This window comes from Physeter macrocephalus, chromosome 19 (genome assembly GCF_002837175.3).
Source record: "Physeter macrocephalus isolate SW-GA chromosome 19, ASM283717v5, whole genome shotgun sequence".
Classification (NCBI taxonomy): domain Eukaryota; kingdom Metazoa; phylum Chordata; class Mammalia; order Artiodactyla; family Physeteridae; genus Physeter; species Physeter macrocephalus.
In genome coordinates, this window is record NC_041232.1 from 1,844,869 (window position 1) to 1,858,171 (window position 13,303).

Genomic DNA, 13,303 nt, shown 5'->3' on the forward strand with positions numbered 1-13,303 from the left:
GGACCGGGGCACGAACCCGTGTCCCCTGCATCGGCAGGGGGACTCTCAACCACTGTGCCACCAGGGAAACCCTTAGCCCTTTCTTATACGTCCATCTATGATCTGAATGTTGGACAGGTCCCTTCAACACAGTGACCACGCATTTCCTCATTGATTTTTGTTCAACGTTAGACTGAAGAGCCCCTTTTCCTATCCTAATCCTTTTCTGCTCATGTACAAATTAATTTATCCAATAGTTCATATGTTGATTCCTGAGATGTGAGGAGCTGGATGTGTATATAATAGGTAAAATAAGTTATTTATTGGGCAGCTACTATGTGCTTGCTCAGTGCTGGAGAGAAAAAGTACAATACTTGTCCACAAGGAGCAAACATACACATCAGAGAATGAGTCACAAGTATTTATTTATTCAGCATCTTGAAGTGCCCAGCATCACACAAGTGACAAGAAGTATCTCTGCTTTTATTTGTGGACCAGGGCGGGTGAGTACAGAGGAGGCTCTTAGTCCAGCCTGGGAGGTGGAGGGAGGGGGGAGCTGGGGCGGGGCAGAGGTCCCCTGGTGGGGAGGGAGGAGGCGCAGACCCTCAGAGACCACCTGAGAGCCCAGCAGAAGCCCCTGGCCTCCTGGAAGGGGAGGTCAGAGGCTGCTTCCGGGTGGTGGGGCCAGCTGAGTCACCAGCTCCCTCTTGACTGGCTGCCCCAAGCTCTGGTCTTGTTGGAAGAGATTTCAGATACACAAACCCCAAGCTTTCCAGAGGACGTTCTGTAGGACACAGACTCTTGGATGTTACTGGATGCCTCATGGGGAACAGGTCATGAAGGACAGTGAGTCCAGCGGGGGCTGCGGGGCTGGGAGGTGCTGCCAGGAGGCCAGAGCCGGGGGCACTAAGAGGCAACCGGATTTGACCCTTTGGCAGCGGTTGGGGTGGTGGCCAGAGGGTGAAAGTCGGGGTGTGGGGGGAGTTGAGGGGGTGGGCAGTTGGCATAAACCACCAGAGGCTTCGGTGAGGGGAGGGGAAACACGGAGAGAACCCCCATCTTCAGCCTGACCTCCAGTAGCTGGGCGAGCAGCCTCTCCTCGAGTGTGTCCCCCCTAGATGTGCCCCGTCCCCCAGCACCATCCCTGCAGCTGAGAGCAACCCCCCCTTTCCACTACTGCAGCTCTGAAACCAAGGGCCCTGAGGACTGGCATCAGCTAGATCCACTCCACCTATGATCTGCCTTCCCCCATCAAGTTCACTTCAATTTTTTAACAACAGCTGCTTTAAAAAAGTTTATTAATTTATTTTTTTGGCTGCGTTGGGTCTTCGTTGCTGTGTGCGGGCTTTCTCTAGTTGCAGCATTGCTTGAATTGTTTTTATGAAAACTTGCGTATCCTCTGAGTGGCACGGAGCCTAAGCGTTAAGACGTTTGCCTGAGTTGTTGCTTCAGGAACTTGGTATCAGCTGTTGGATGTCCAGTTCGAGCTGAGCTGCTGAGTGGTTAGGACCACTGACCCTCCAACTGAAACCGAGCACTGGGCTCATGTGCCTGCGGGCAGAAAGTCAGCCTCTGATGGCGGGCTTTGCAGCAAACTAAGGATGTTGTTTGCAGGGTGCCGAGCAAGGGAGCGGGGGGCAGGCCTCAGACCCACTGCAACGTCGTCTCCGAGTTAGTGGTTTTTAAAGGGTAAGAACAGAGGGGCTGGGGTTCATCACCTTAATCGTCTGTGACCTGGGGGTCTCTATCTCTGTAACCTGTACAGGCCATCTTGCCCCGCAAGATGACTCAGAATGGCGCGTGAACATGATGCTTATTGGGAAGCTGAAGCTCCAGGCACCCGACCTGCATTGCTCCTTACTGATGAGGCAAACGTGACCATGTAGGTGCAGCTGGGAAGGAAGGGAACCAGAATTTAATTGTAAACTAGTCACGGGACTTAGTTTCCACCTGTGCCTTCAGGCCAGGCATTGCCCCTCAGAACCTGTGTCCCTCACAGAACGGCTGCCTCAGCATTTTCTTATTTCCAATCACCTTTCCCCACCTCCTGTGCCTCAGCCTCATCCCGTAAATACCCGTCCTCGGCCCTTGGGTAGGCGGCCTCTTTTCTCTGCTCTCAACCTCGGCATCTCGGCATCTGGCTCAGTGACACTTCTGCCTCTGCTCCATCCATGCCTTTCTCTACTCTGCAGCTAGAGCCCCGCAAACTAACTCGGGGTCATCGTGAAGGTAGGGTCCCCATCGCCCTCACCCGCTCAGCTCCCTGGGCACAAGCCACTGAGCACCATGGGCCCCAAAACCAGGCCCCAGGCCCAACCACTGGCACCCTGGCCCCTCTTTTCGGCTGCATTGGGTCTTCGTTGCTGCACGCGGGCTTTCTGTAGTTGCAGCGAGCGGGGGCTACTCTTCCTCGCGGTGTGCGGGCTGGTCATTGCGGTGGCTTCTCTTGTTGCAAAGCACGGGTTCTAGGCGCACTGGTTTCAGTAGCTGTGGCTTGCGAGCTCTAGAGCACAGGCTCAGTAGTTGGGGCACGTGGGCTTAGCTGCTCCACGGCATGTGGGATCTTCCCGGACCAGGGCTCGAACCTGTGTCCCCTGCATTGGCAGGCGGATTCTTAACCACTGCGCCACCAGGGAAGTCCGCTGGCCCCTCCTTGACCTTAGTGTCTACTTCTGGACTCTGCACCATGAAGTCCCCCATGTGTCCCAGCACAGCTGAGGGTGGCACGAAGTAGGTGGCTGTTCTATGGTTAATGGGTGTGTAGGTGAAGTGAGGCTTGGGGGCAAGCAGAACGCTGGATTGTAGAGGGGGCAGGTCCCACCCTCGCCGGCAGGCGGATGTCCATCAGGGGAGGCCAAGAAGAGGCATCATCAGGGACTGGTGCCATGGATGGCGGACCCCAGACCATCATCTCACAAAGTTTAACAAAAACCAGTAATCGATCAATGTGAACTTGTAGAAACTCTGTCTTTCTTACTTTCTATTTCCATAGAATTTGACCAAAGCAGCTGCCTGGCCCAGGGAAAGGGGGACATTTAACACTCGGGCTAGGCCATGTGGGTTGGTGAGCACATTTCGGTTCCCCGGTCACATGCAACCCTGCAGAAGCCACAGAAAGTGCAACACGGGTCCTAGGATCCTAGCTTAGTATGAAGGCCATGTCTGCCCCCACCGAGTCGCAGACAGTGTTCTCACAGCTCAGACCTGCCAGTGGCTGCCCTGTCCCATCACAGCCACGTCCGTGTTTGCGTCTGCCCAAGGGAATCCCATGGTGAGGGGCGCTGGGTGCCCAGTGGCATCTCCGCAGCCCCTGAGTACAGAGGACCCCATGTAGGAGGCCGCCGTGGGGGCGGGGCCAGGCAGCACAAGACTTAGGACCAAGAACAGATTTATTCAGATCCATGGTCGGTTACAAGTTTGGTTTGGTTACTGGTCACAGGCCCCAAATGCCACTACTCTGAGTTTACATCAAAATACAAAGCCCAATACTTACAGTTTGAAAACTTAAAAAAATACACCACCGACTAAGGCTTTTAAAAATCTCAGTTGAAAAGTTCTCCCTGGTGCGTCATCTGTAGAATGAAACGCGTGTGAGATGCTGTGAAGATTTCTGACAGTGAACTCGCATTCGTCATATACTTTGGATATTTAAATGTTACCAAAAAATTACTGTGTCTTTGAGCGCTTGATTTGATTGAAGATACAAACGATGCTTTTGACCACCTTTGGTTGTAGACCACCCACAGGGAACAAGGTGTTGATGGCCCTGACGACCTGCTCTGTGGCCTGGGGGCATGTGTGTTCTCGGAGGGTCTCTCCTCAAAAGAAAGCATGTGGCCCAGACACGGGACTACTGGGAAAATACAGTGGTCCTAGCTTTGCCAAACCCGGCAGCAAAATCAGGTTTAAAATCATGAAACAGAGGAGAACCACTGTCTAATTTTCTTAGGGCTCTCTTTTAGGGCCTGATTCTTCTCTGGAGCCAGAGGCTGGGTTGCCATCTTAGGGTCTCACCGCCCACCTCCAGGGCGGCAAAGGCAGAGGCCGCAGGCTATCCGGAGAGGCCCAACTCCTGAGCTTCACACACTGAGGAAGAGAAAGGCGTCGCCCTGCAGGCCCTCCGGCTGAGGAAAGGGGGAGGCCCAGGGCCGGCAGGCTGCCCGCCCCGCATGGCTACCTCTCTGCCTGGCCCTGCCCTCGCCTTTCAGGTTCTCTTCAGATGGTTCCAGGGCTGCAAGAAAACGCCCCCTGGAAGCACGAAGGTGACAGGTGATGGGTGCAAAGTGGCCTCCCCGGTGCCTGTGGGCGGTGGCCGGCCCGCAGTCAGAGCTGGTGCAGCTTGCCCTGCTCGGTTAGCAGCGTCATGGCCACGGCGTAGAGGACATAGCCCAGCACGAGGAGCAGGGCACACAGCGGGGGCCCGATGCAGAACAGAGAGGCCACGAAGAAGGCCAGCAGCAGAGCCAGCAGCGTCCGGTAGCTGCCCAGGAAGCGCAGGCTGAGCCGGGGGCCCCGGGCAAGGCTGGCCGCACGCCCCCGCCCCACGGGGCTCAGCAGGTGCCTGTCCGACAGCCCAGGCTCCAGGAGGTGGTAGCGAGAGAAGCTGCCGAGAAAGTCGGCCCGTGAACACAGGGCCGCCATCTGACCTGCAAACTAGAGCACAAACAGGCCCCGCTCTCACCTGCCGCTCGCGGGCTGGTGGGGCGGAGGGGCGGCCCTCCCTCCCACACTCACCCTGCGGTTGATGGCGGAGGACAGTCGGAAGAGCACTCGGACCAGGCTGGCAATCTCGTAGCTCCGGATGGGCTGCAGCTCCGAGTCCCCTTGGTACTCGATGTCAAAGCGCCGAAGCCCGTTGATGATCTGGAAGCAGCAGGTGAGCCCCCGGGAGCCATGGCCAAACTGCCCAGAGGGCCCCGGAGAGCCCGACCCCTTGGGATGTGGGCCTCACCTGATACCGGCCCAGGGGCGTGAGGATGAGTCCGTCCTCGCCCACGATGCAGTCTGGGAGGTGCTTCTTCCCATTCTCATCCTGCGTGGTCCCCAGGGCGAGCGTGAGCTGGGCGAGCTGGGCCTCACTGAGCTGTCAGGGAGACGCCTGCCGTCACTTCCAAGGTGGAGGGAGGCCTTCCCCCCGCTGGGCCTCAAACGGCAACGAGGGGCCCAGGCATGTGACACCTGGGGGAGGTGAGCAGGGCCAAGGGCATACCCGGAACACTTGGCACAGGTACTCCAGGGCCTTCTCCAGGTACTCGTCCGTCTTGCGGACACTGTCCTGCCCCATCTCGTCCAGGTCATTGCCCGAGTATGAGCCATTCGTGTCCGCGGGGTAGAAGCCCAGCCACGACAGGAAGGGACGGGCGGCCGTGCTCTCCCCATACTGGTCAGAGAGGGACTTGGCCGTCTGCTTGGCCTGCGTGATGAGCTGAGCCAGACGCAAGACCTGTGGGTGGGCGGGTGGGCAGGTGGGTGGTCAGCTGGCTCCGGGCCGCCTCACGGCCCCAACAGCCCAGGGGTGGCTTCCACACAATGAGTTTTAAGGACTAAGGTGCACTTTCCAAGACGGTACGTCTATCATCAGAAAAAAACTAGACTCCACTGAACAAGACAGGGAAGGGGTGTGAAATGCCAGAGCCCAGAGGGCCCCAACCACTCACCAGTGCCCGGATCTCGGGCCCAAACATTGGGGTGTACTTGCAGTCCTGGCCCTCCAGGCTGTACACGTGGCTCTTCACCTTGAAGGAGGCGTCGGTGATGGCTGGTGGCCATGACGACAGGAAGCTGCCGGTGAACGTGGGCACCGTGAAGAGCCGGTGCTGGCGGTGGGGGATGACCAGCTCGGGCTCCAGGAACAGCTGCTCGCCTGGAAGGCAGGATGCGAGCCTGGCTACGGCTCCGACAGCACAGATACCGGGTCTCACCGTAGGTCCCCGAGGGCAGTGACTGCACGGCGCAGGCCCAGCTCCCGGAGGTCCCCCCACCCCCACCCATCTCTGTAGGGGAGTGGCTACGAGGAGAGCGCAACAGCGGCCCACAGCCTCCCAAAGCCACCACTACGAGCCACCAGGGACGCGGCTCAGAGCTCTGTTCCCCTCCTGTGGGGCACACACGCAACCCCCGCGAGCGCACAGGTGACAGGGCCGGCAGGGGCCTCACCCCGCTGGATCATCTCAGCCAGGTTTGGCTGCGCGAAGACCTTGGCCACGCGGAACACCATGAGCGCGTTCTTAGGACTGACGAGGTCCGTGCGCAGTGCGCGGCTCAGGAAGCCCAGGAAGAGCTTGGTGTAGACAAGCAGGTTCTCTTGCACGAAGGGCGCCCTGTGGGCGGATGGACATCAGGGCTCCTCCCCGGCTTCCGGTCTTCCCCAGGTATCACGAATGGTGGCGGAGCGGCCAGGGGTGACACGAGGGGGCAGGACAAGCGGGCAAAGGTGAGGCCCCAAGGACAGAATCCTCCACAGACGAGGCCCATTCCCAGGACCAAGGCCATTGGGGGTGGGGCAGCCATGCTGTAGGACTGGCGAGGAAGGGCTATGGGGAGGTTTATGCGAGTCGATGTGGGAAAGGGACAGAAGGACAGGGGCCGCCCGCTGTCCCCAGGAGAGCAATCCTGGAGCCTGGGCAAGTCCCAGCCGGGGACGAGGGGGTGGCCCGGGTCCCCTGCCTGCAGGACCTCGGGGCCAAGCTCACCATCTCTCTGACACACTCCGGGCCTGGCAGTCACTGCTCGGGGCCTGTTTCTCGGGCGCATACCTCCAGGGCTGCAGGTAGCTCAGCCACATCTCCAGGACCTGGGGAAACACGTGCAGCTGTGGCAGGTGGCTGGTGCTCAGGTGGGCGGGGCCGCAGGGGGAGCCCGTGCCCCCTCAAGACGCCTGGCCCCTCAGAACAGGTCACCCAGCAGGCTTTCCCCCGAGTGCAGCGGAGGGCAGCTGCATGAAGCTGGGAACCCACCCTGCGTGGACAGCTGGGTTCAAGGTCGCGGCTGGCAGAACAGCACCAGAGGCCCCCAAGGCCTCTCCTCCCTCATCCGCACACACAGGGCAAAGGCGATAGGGCAACACTCACAGCTCTGAACGATGCGTCCAGGGGCCAGTGGCCAAAGCAGTGCTGCAGAAAGAGGTAGAGCTTCTGCTGGACAAACCTCGGGACGGCGGCCCTGTGGGGGAGGGGGCGTCACCTCACAGGGGAGCCTGGCACCCGCTGGGGGCAAAGCCTCCTATTTTTAGCCCCATTCCTCAGAGGAAATTCCGAAGTTCAGAGAAGTTAGAGAAGATTCCAGGGACACAAAACACATGTGGCCGATCCAGTGTGGCTCCTGTGTGCGCCTCAGCTCAGCACGGCCCACGCATTACCAGCTCTGCTGGCCCTGTTGGCCTGGGAGTCAGGCCACGGCCCTTGCCCTGCCGGGGTGGTGTGGGGTGGGGGTGAGGTGCAGCACCGAGCAGCCTGCTGCTCTCCTGCCACAGGGGAGGAAGGGGGAAGAGGGGACAGCAAGACGGGGTCTCTCCCGGGCCAGCCTGAGAAGCAGCCAGGCGGCCCCCACCCACCTCTGGGCCAGGGTGGCAGTGAGGAGACAGTCCCAGGAGGGCTCGAGGTGACTGCCCCCCTGCCCACAGCCCATACCCACCGTTTGAACTCCTCCAGGGGGCTGGCGGCGTGGGAGTGGGTGGAGGGCGAGGCCTGCTCGGGCCGCAGGCTGTTGGCGAAGGCGTGCAGGTGCTTCAGCAGCAGCCGCACCACCAGCACATGCTCCTCGGTGGGCATGAAGGACTCCTGGGGGGAGGGCCCTCATCAGTACCTCGTGCTGGGCTGTGCCCACCTCTCCCACCATGGATGCACCGCACACGGCGCCCTGGGACGGCCACCGGGGCAGAAGCTCTGCCATGTGCTTCCCTGCACTTCAACCCCCTTCATGGAGCCTCCGAGACAAACGCCCTCAGTCCTGCAAGCTCAGCTTTCGGTTCACAAAGGCCAGGAGGGTCTCTGAGACACCCCACGCACGGGGGAAGCCTGGGGGCCGGCCGCCTGCTCCCCATGCCCACCCCCCAGCCCTCGGGCCTCGACAGACTTGTTGGAAGTGCTCTTGGCAGCTTCACCCCAAGGTGAGCAACGCCAAGTGGGGTGCAGACGGCTCCCGGCCCTGCGTGCAGGAAGCCGGGCACCGACCTGCAGCCCCCCCCGCTGCCCAGGGCACAGTCTGCACAGGCCTCCCTGGCACGGAAATGCTTCCACAGGCCCATGCAACACACCCCAAGGCCGCTATGCCTGGGGTGGGAGGCGGGGGGTAATGTCCTTCTGCATGTGTCTATTTTTAGGTCGTTACATGGTGGATTTGCAGCGTTTGGGCAAAAAAAGAAAAAAAAAGGGATACTTTAACAGTAATAAAAAACCACAGAGCATCCTCTGTGCCAGCCCGTGACTCTGCCCAGGGAGCTATCCCCTTTATCGTTTCCAGGAACTGAAACCCCCACCGCATCTCTCCCCCGCCCTCCACATTTCCAGGGGCAACTCCCTGCCCCACGCCCAGCAGCCACACTGGACACCGCTGGGCTACTTTCTCTCTACATTTGTCAGTCAAAGAGCTTTCTTCCAGTGCCTCCCTTCCCTGAGCCAAATGCCCACAGGAGCCCCTGGTCACAGCTGCACGTGGACACTTACGGGGCCAGGCCTCCCGCCGTGGAGGTGAAGGCAGGGGCCCTGCTCTTTGCCAGGTGAGGCCCTCCCCAGCCCAGGCCTGAGTGGCACCCACTTCTGCACGTGGCCCGCCCTCGGCACCCCTTCTGGAACATTCTCTCCCTCCTCAGTGCAGCTGCCACATCTGCTTAAATTCAAGTTCAGTGGTGTGTGGCCCCACCTAGGGTGATGGGGACAGAGCCCTGGCCGTGAGCACAGCTCCAGACACACATCTCTGCCCGGACTTCCCAGTGGTCGCGTCGTGGAGCAGCAAACTTCACGACCCCGTTGGCCCCAAACACCCAGCTTGCTGACCACAGTCCATCCCTGGTCACTCCTGCCTAAGCAGACGGCAGTCCCCACAAGGTCACCGCCCATGAGCCCTGGGGCCTCCACATCCTTGGTCAGTCCCCAGCACCAGGCCTGTACTGCAAAGGCCACACTACTTTGCCCCCATGAACCGGGGCTGAGCACGGAGCCCTAAGACACCCGAGGACTCGACACCTTGGCTGGCCTGGGGCTTGGCCAGGTGGGTTCGGTGACCTCTCCCCCACAGCCAGTGGGGTCCTGTGCATCACTCCCAGCCACGTGGCCGCATACCCTGAACCCAGGTCCAGGCCGAAGGGCCTGGCTGTGCTTGGAACTGGTCTCTGGTCACCCCAGCCGGCCCCCAGCCAGACCCTGGTTACTGAGCAGGACATGAGCTCTGGGGTTAAACCATGGGGCGGGGGTGAAAGGGAACAAAACGAAAGCAGCCAGTACTTGGTGGGCGTGGAGGGCCTGGAGGCTGGGTTGGGCAGGGCTGTGGAGGGCGCTGCAGACACTGAGTCGGTAGTGCAGGACCTCCAGCTGAGAGACAACAGCAGAGAAGCCGAGAGAAGAGGGAGGGGGAGGGGGAGGGGAGAGAAAGAAATAGTGAGGAGCCCAGAAGTAAGGACAAGAAAAACAAAAACAAAAGCACAAGTCAGTGACAATCCAAACAATCACAGCCCAGCAGCATCAGGCCAATGAGACGCCAACCACCCGCTCCGGGCGTGATCCTCCAGCTGCCAGGCAGAGGGAGGACAGACCCGCAAGGTCACCTGGGAGGCCCCTCCAGCCCCTGAGGTCAGCCCGACCCCATTGCACTGGGTGCAGCACGTGTCAGCAGCCCAGTGGAGCCCAGGCACCTCCCTGGGACACGATGCTGGTCACCAAGGTCCGAAGACCCAGGCTCAGTAAAGAAACTTGAGAAGCCAGTTCTAGACGGAGGCCTCTGCCCAGAAGAGAAAAATATGTAATTTATTGGACTTCCTGGGTTGTCCGGAAAAGAAATTTATCAGCACATGATGGAATCAATTCCTAGGTGTTAAAGACCCAGAGTCCCATCCTGAAAGGTTCTGTGCATGGGGCTGGTTCCCAGCCCACCAGGCCCCACATCCTGGAAATAGTTAACATGGTGTTAACACTTACTGGTTCTAATTCTGGGAAGACCAACCTCTACCTCCTTCTACCTCACCAGGAGCCCCCAGACACTGAGCCACACACACCCAGAGGTGGCTGGAACCCTGAGGCCAGGGGTGACAGCTGAGCTAGCACACCCTCTGCCCCCAACCCCAGAACCTCCGCCCTATCTCCCTGCAGCTAAGTGCAGCCAGAGCCGGTCCAGCACACGTCCTGCCCCATGAGGGCCCGCCTCCCGCCCCAGTGCCATGCTTCACACAGAAGAGGCCTGAAAGAACGTGCCAGACGCTGGGGAGACGGGCACAGCCAGAGACACGCAGGGCTGGGGCAGGAAGGGGCACGGCCGCACTCAGCAAGGAAATGGGAAGCCCACGGTCCCCCTTCAGGCCCCAGCCCGGGCCCACAGCAGCCTGCAGGGAGCGTGCGTGCGCCTGGACCCAGCACGGCCGCAGCCACGCTGAGGGAGCTCCAGGAGCTGCACTTCCTGCACCCAGAAAACCTGGCAAACTGACCCCAGGGTTACATGGGGCCAGCAAGGACTTCCACGTGGTGCGGGACAGGCCTGGACAGACGGCAGGGGCCTTGGATGAAACAGACCCCACGGTTTCCCACACACCCCGCCTCCTCGGGTTTTGTTTTTCTGCCTCAACAGGTGGCAAAGGGCAGGTTTCTGGGCGCCTGGTGGGGCCTTCATGGTGCCTCCCCCGCACTGACCCAAGTCAACCTGAGCAGCCCTCGCCCTCCTGTGACCGTGGGGAGGAGCGGGAAGGCCCCTCCCCATATGGACTTGGTGTTCCCCCAGGTGACCGGCAGCTCGGAAGGGCCCTCTGGCCGACAGAGCTATGGCTAAGACCTGAAGTGGGCGGGCTGCCCCGGGCTCCCGACACAGACGTGCAGACAGGAAGGTGACACCGCGAAGCAGCCTCTGCTAGACCAAGCCCCGCGCGCCCCGCAGGGCAGCCAGTCCCGCCCACCGGGCAGCGGCAGGAACGTGCAGCGGCAAGCGCGCTCTGGAAGCAGGCGGGGGCATGGTGGGCGCTTTGCGATGCAAGAGGCCCAGGATGGATTCCCGGCTCCACCCCCGTTGTCCTCCTCCTCCTCCTGTGCGGGGCCAAGAACGGAGGCTGGGACACCCTGCGCTCGAAGAGGAGTGTTGGGGCTGCGTCCCAGTCCTCCGTGCGGCAGAACCCTGGGCTGGGGAGCAGGACCACTGAGGGAAGGGCACAGGCCACTGTTCCAATGTGACCCACAGATTCTTAATTCCTAAGGAAGCCCTTGAGGACTCTGGCAGCGGCAAAAGCAAAGTCTAAGGAGCAAACTGCTGCACGGAAGCGGCACACAGCAGTCTTGCGCGCAGGCTATGGACCTGAGCACCTCTCCCTAACTCAACAGAACTGTTCTACCCCGACCAGCCCTGTGGCCACAGCCCCGGGAGGGGGCCAGGGACTCCAGGCCTCTGCACACACGTGAGCTGCCCAGCAAGGGAAGGAAGAAAAGGAGAGGAGGAGGAGGAGACAGCCCAGGCCACATGCAGGAGGGCATCAGACCCCACCCACCGCCGGGAGGGCTGCTGCCGCTGCTCTGGAGGACGTGGAGGGCAGCAGGGCCACCAAGGTGGGCAGAGTCTGCTGGGCGCCACCGCAGCAGGACAGCAGGAGGCGCTGTGACTCTCAAAGGCACCCACGGCTCCCATGCCCCAGAACACGAGCACCACAACCACATCTGTTCCTGCTGCCAGGGAGAGGGCTCTGCAAGTAGCGGGGGGAGGCCCAGAGAGGACGGGCCTCAGCCGCCAGGGTGCAAGCCCAGCACAGAAGACAACCTGCCTGCTGTTCAGCACTTGAAGGAGGCGAGATGGCAGGTTGCTGGGTCCCACTAGCCAGTCCTTGAAACTAACTGAAATCAAGGCCAAGCAGCAGCAGGCTGACCAGGGCCAGCGCGGGAGGCGGGAAGAGAAACCGCGGCAGCAACATACCTTGGCGTGAGGGGACTGCATTTTTTGGTACATCTCCAAAGAATAATGATGAAGCCACATTTCAACAAAAACCTGCAAAAGAGCATTAGCTGGTCAAAAGGTCTTTAACAAGGCCGTCAAGACCATTCAATGAAGGAAAGAACAGCCTCTTCAACATGTGCTGCTGAGAAAACAGGGTGCCCACATGCAAATGAGCACAGTGAGACCCTCACTCTACATCGTAAACAAGAAACAACTCAAAATGGATCAAAGACCTAGAATATAAGAGTTAAAACTGTAGAACCTTAAAAGAAAGCATGGGGGAATGCTTCACAACAATGGATTTGACAGTAATTTTTTAGATGTAAGTCCAAAACCACACGCAACAAAAGGAAAAAACTGGACTTCATGAAAATTAAAAGCTTTTGTGCATCAAAGGACACCACATACGTAGTAAAAAAGTAGCCCACAGAATGGGGGAAAATATTTGCAAATCATGTATCTGAAAAGGGATTAACATCCAGACTATATAGAGAACGCCTAAAAGTCAACAACAAAAAAGATCCCAATTCAAAAATGGGCAAAGGACTTGAATGGATGTTTCTCCAAAGAAGATACACACGTGGCCAACAAGGACGTGAAACACTGCTCAGCACCACACGTCACCAGGGCAGAGCAGACCAGTCATGACGATTAGGGTGGCCACAGTCAGAAACCCAGAAAACGAGTGTTCCGAGGGTGTGGGGAAACTGGACCCCTTGTGCACTGCTGGTGGAGATGAAAAATGGTGCAGCCACCATGGAAAACAGCATGGCAGGTCCTCAAAAAACTAAACAGAATTACCGTACAGCCCAGTAATCCCACTTCAAAACAGGTAATCAAGAGGACAGAAAGCAGGGTCTTAAAGAGAGAACTACACACTCATGCTCACCACAGCCAAGAGGTGGAAGCAGCCCAAGTGTCCATCAGATGGACAGATAAACAAAACATGGTTACACACACACAGCAGAATTTAACTCAGCTTTAAAAAGGAAGGAAATTCTGACACATACTACAACGTGGATGAGCCTTGAAGACACTATGCTGAGTGAAGCCAGTGAGTCATTAAAAAGAAAAATACTGGGGCTTCCCTGGTGGCGCGGTGGTTGCGCGTCCGCCTGCCGATGCAGGGGAACCGGGTTCGCGCCCCGGTCCGGGAGGATCCCGCGTGCCGCGGAGCGGCTGGGCCCGTGGGCCGTGGCCGCTGGGC

The 13,303-nt window shown here is 59.3% G+C and overlaps 1 protein-coding gene and 1 long non-coding RNA gene across 4 annotated transcripts in view; one reads left to right on the forward strand and one right to left on the reverse strand.

The window, feature by feature from the left end:
* Positions 1–6: 6 nt before the first annotated feature.
* On the forward strand, positions 7–2,649 carry LOC114484365 (uncharacterized). 2 transcript variants are annotated; one of them, XR_003677169.1, is made up of 3 exons: positions 7–825; positions 1,162–2,208; positions 2,586–2,649. It is a non-coding gene; the product is annotated as an uncharacterized lncRNA (long non-coding RNA). The 2 variants fall into 2 exon arrangements; XR_008615884.1 differs by lacking the exon at positions 2,586–2,649 and having other exon boundaries at positions 1,162–1,861; positions 2,038–2,526.
* Positions 2,650–2,664: 15 nt separating this feature from the next.
* SMPD4 (sphingomyelin phosphodiesterase 4) overlaps positions 2,665–13,303 on the reverse strand; it is a 21,826-nt gene continuing 11,187 nt past the window's right edge. For both annotated transcript variants that reach the window (XM_007130639.3, XM_007130641.3), the window contains exons 10-20: positions 12,076–12,147; positions 9,420–9,506; positions 7,612–7,757; positions 7,050–7,140; positions 6,672–6,772; positions 6,136–6,299; positions 5,637–5,842; positions 5,189–5,422; positions 4,931–5,062; positions 4,714–4,842; positions 2,665–4,632 (exon numbers count right to left, since the gene is read on the reverse strand). In XM_007130639.3, the coding sequence (XP_007130701.1) occupies positions 4,303–4,632; positions 4,714–4,842; positions 4,931–5,062; positions 5,189–5,422; positions 5,637–5,842; positions 6,136–6,299; positions 6,672–6,772; positions 7,050–7,140; positions 7,612–7,757; positions 9,420–9,506; positions 12,076–12,147 (1,692 nt within the window). In that variant the 3' untranslated portion in view covers positions 2,665–4,302. The remainder of the gene's footprint in view (positions 4,633–4,713; positions 4,843–4,930; positions 5,063–5,188; positions 5,423–5,636; positions 5,843–6,135; positions 6,300–6,671; positions 6,773–7,049; positions 7,141–7,611; positions 7,758–9,419; positions 9,507–12,075; positions 12,148–13,303) is intronic.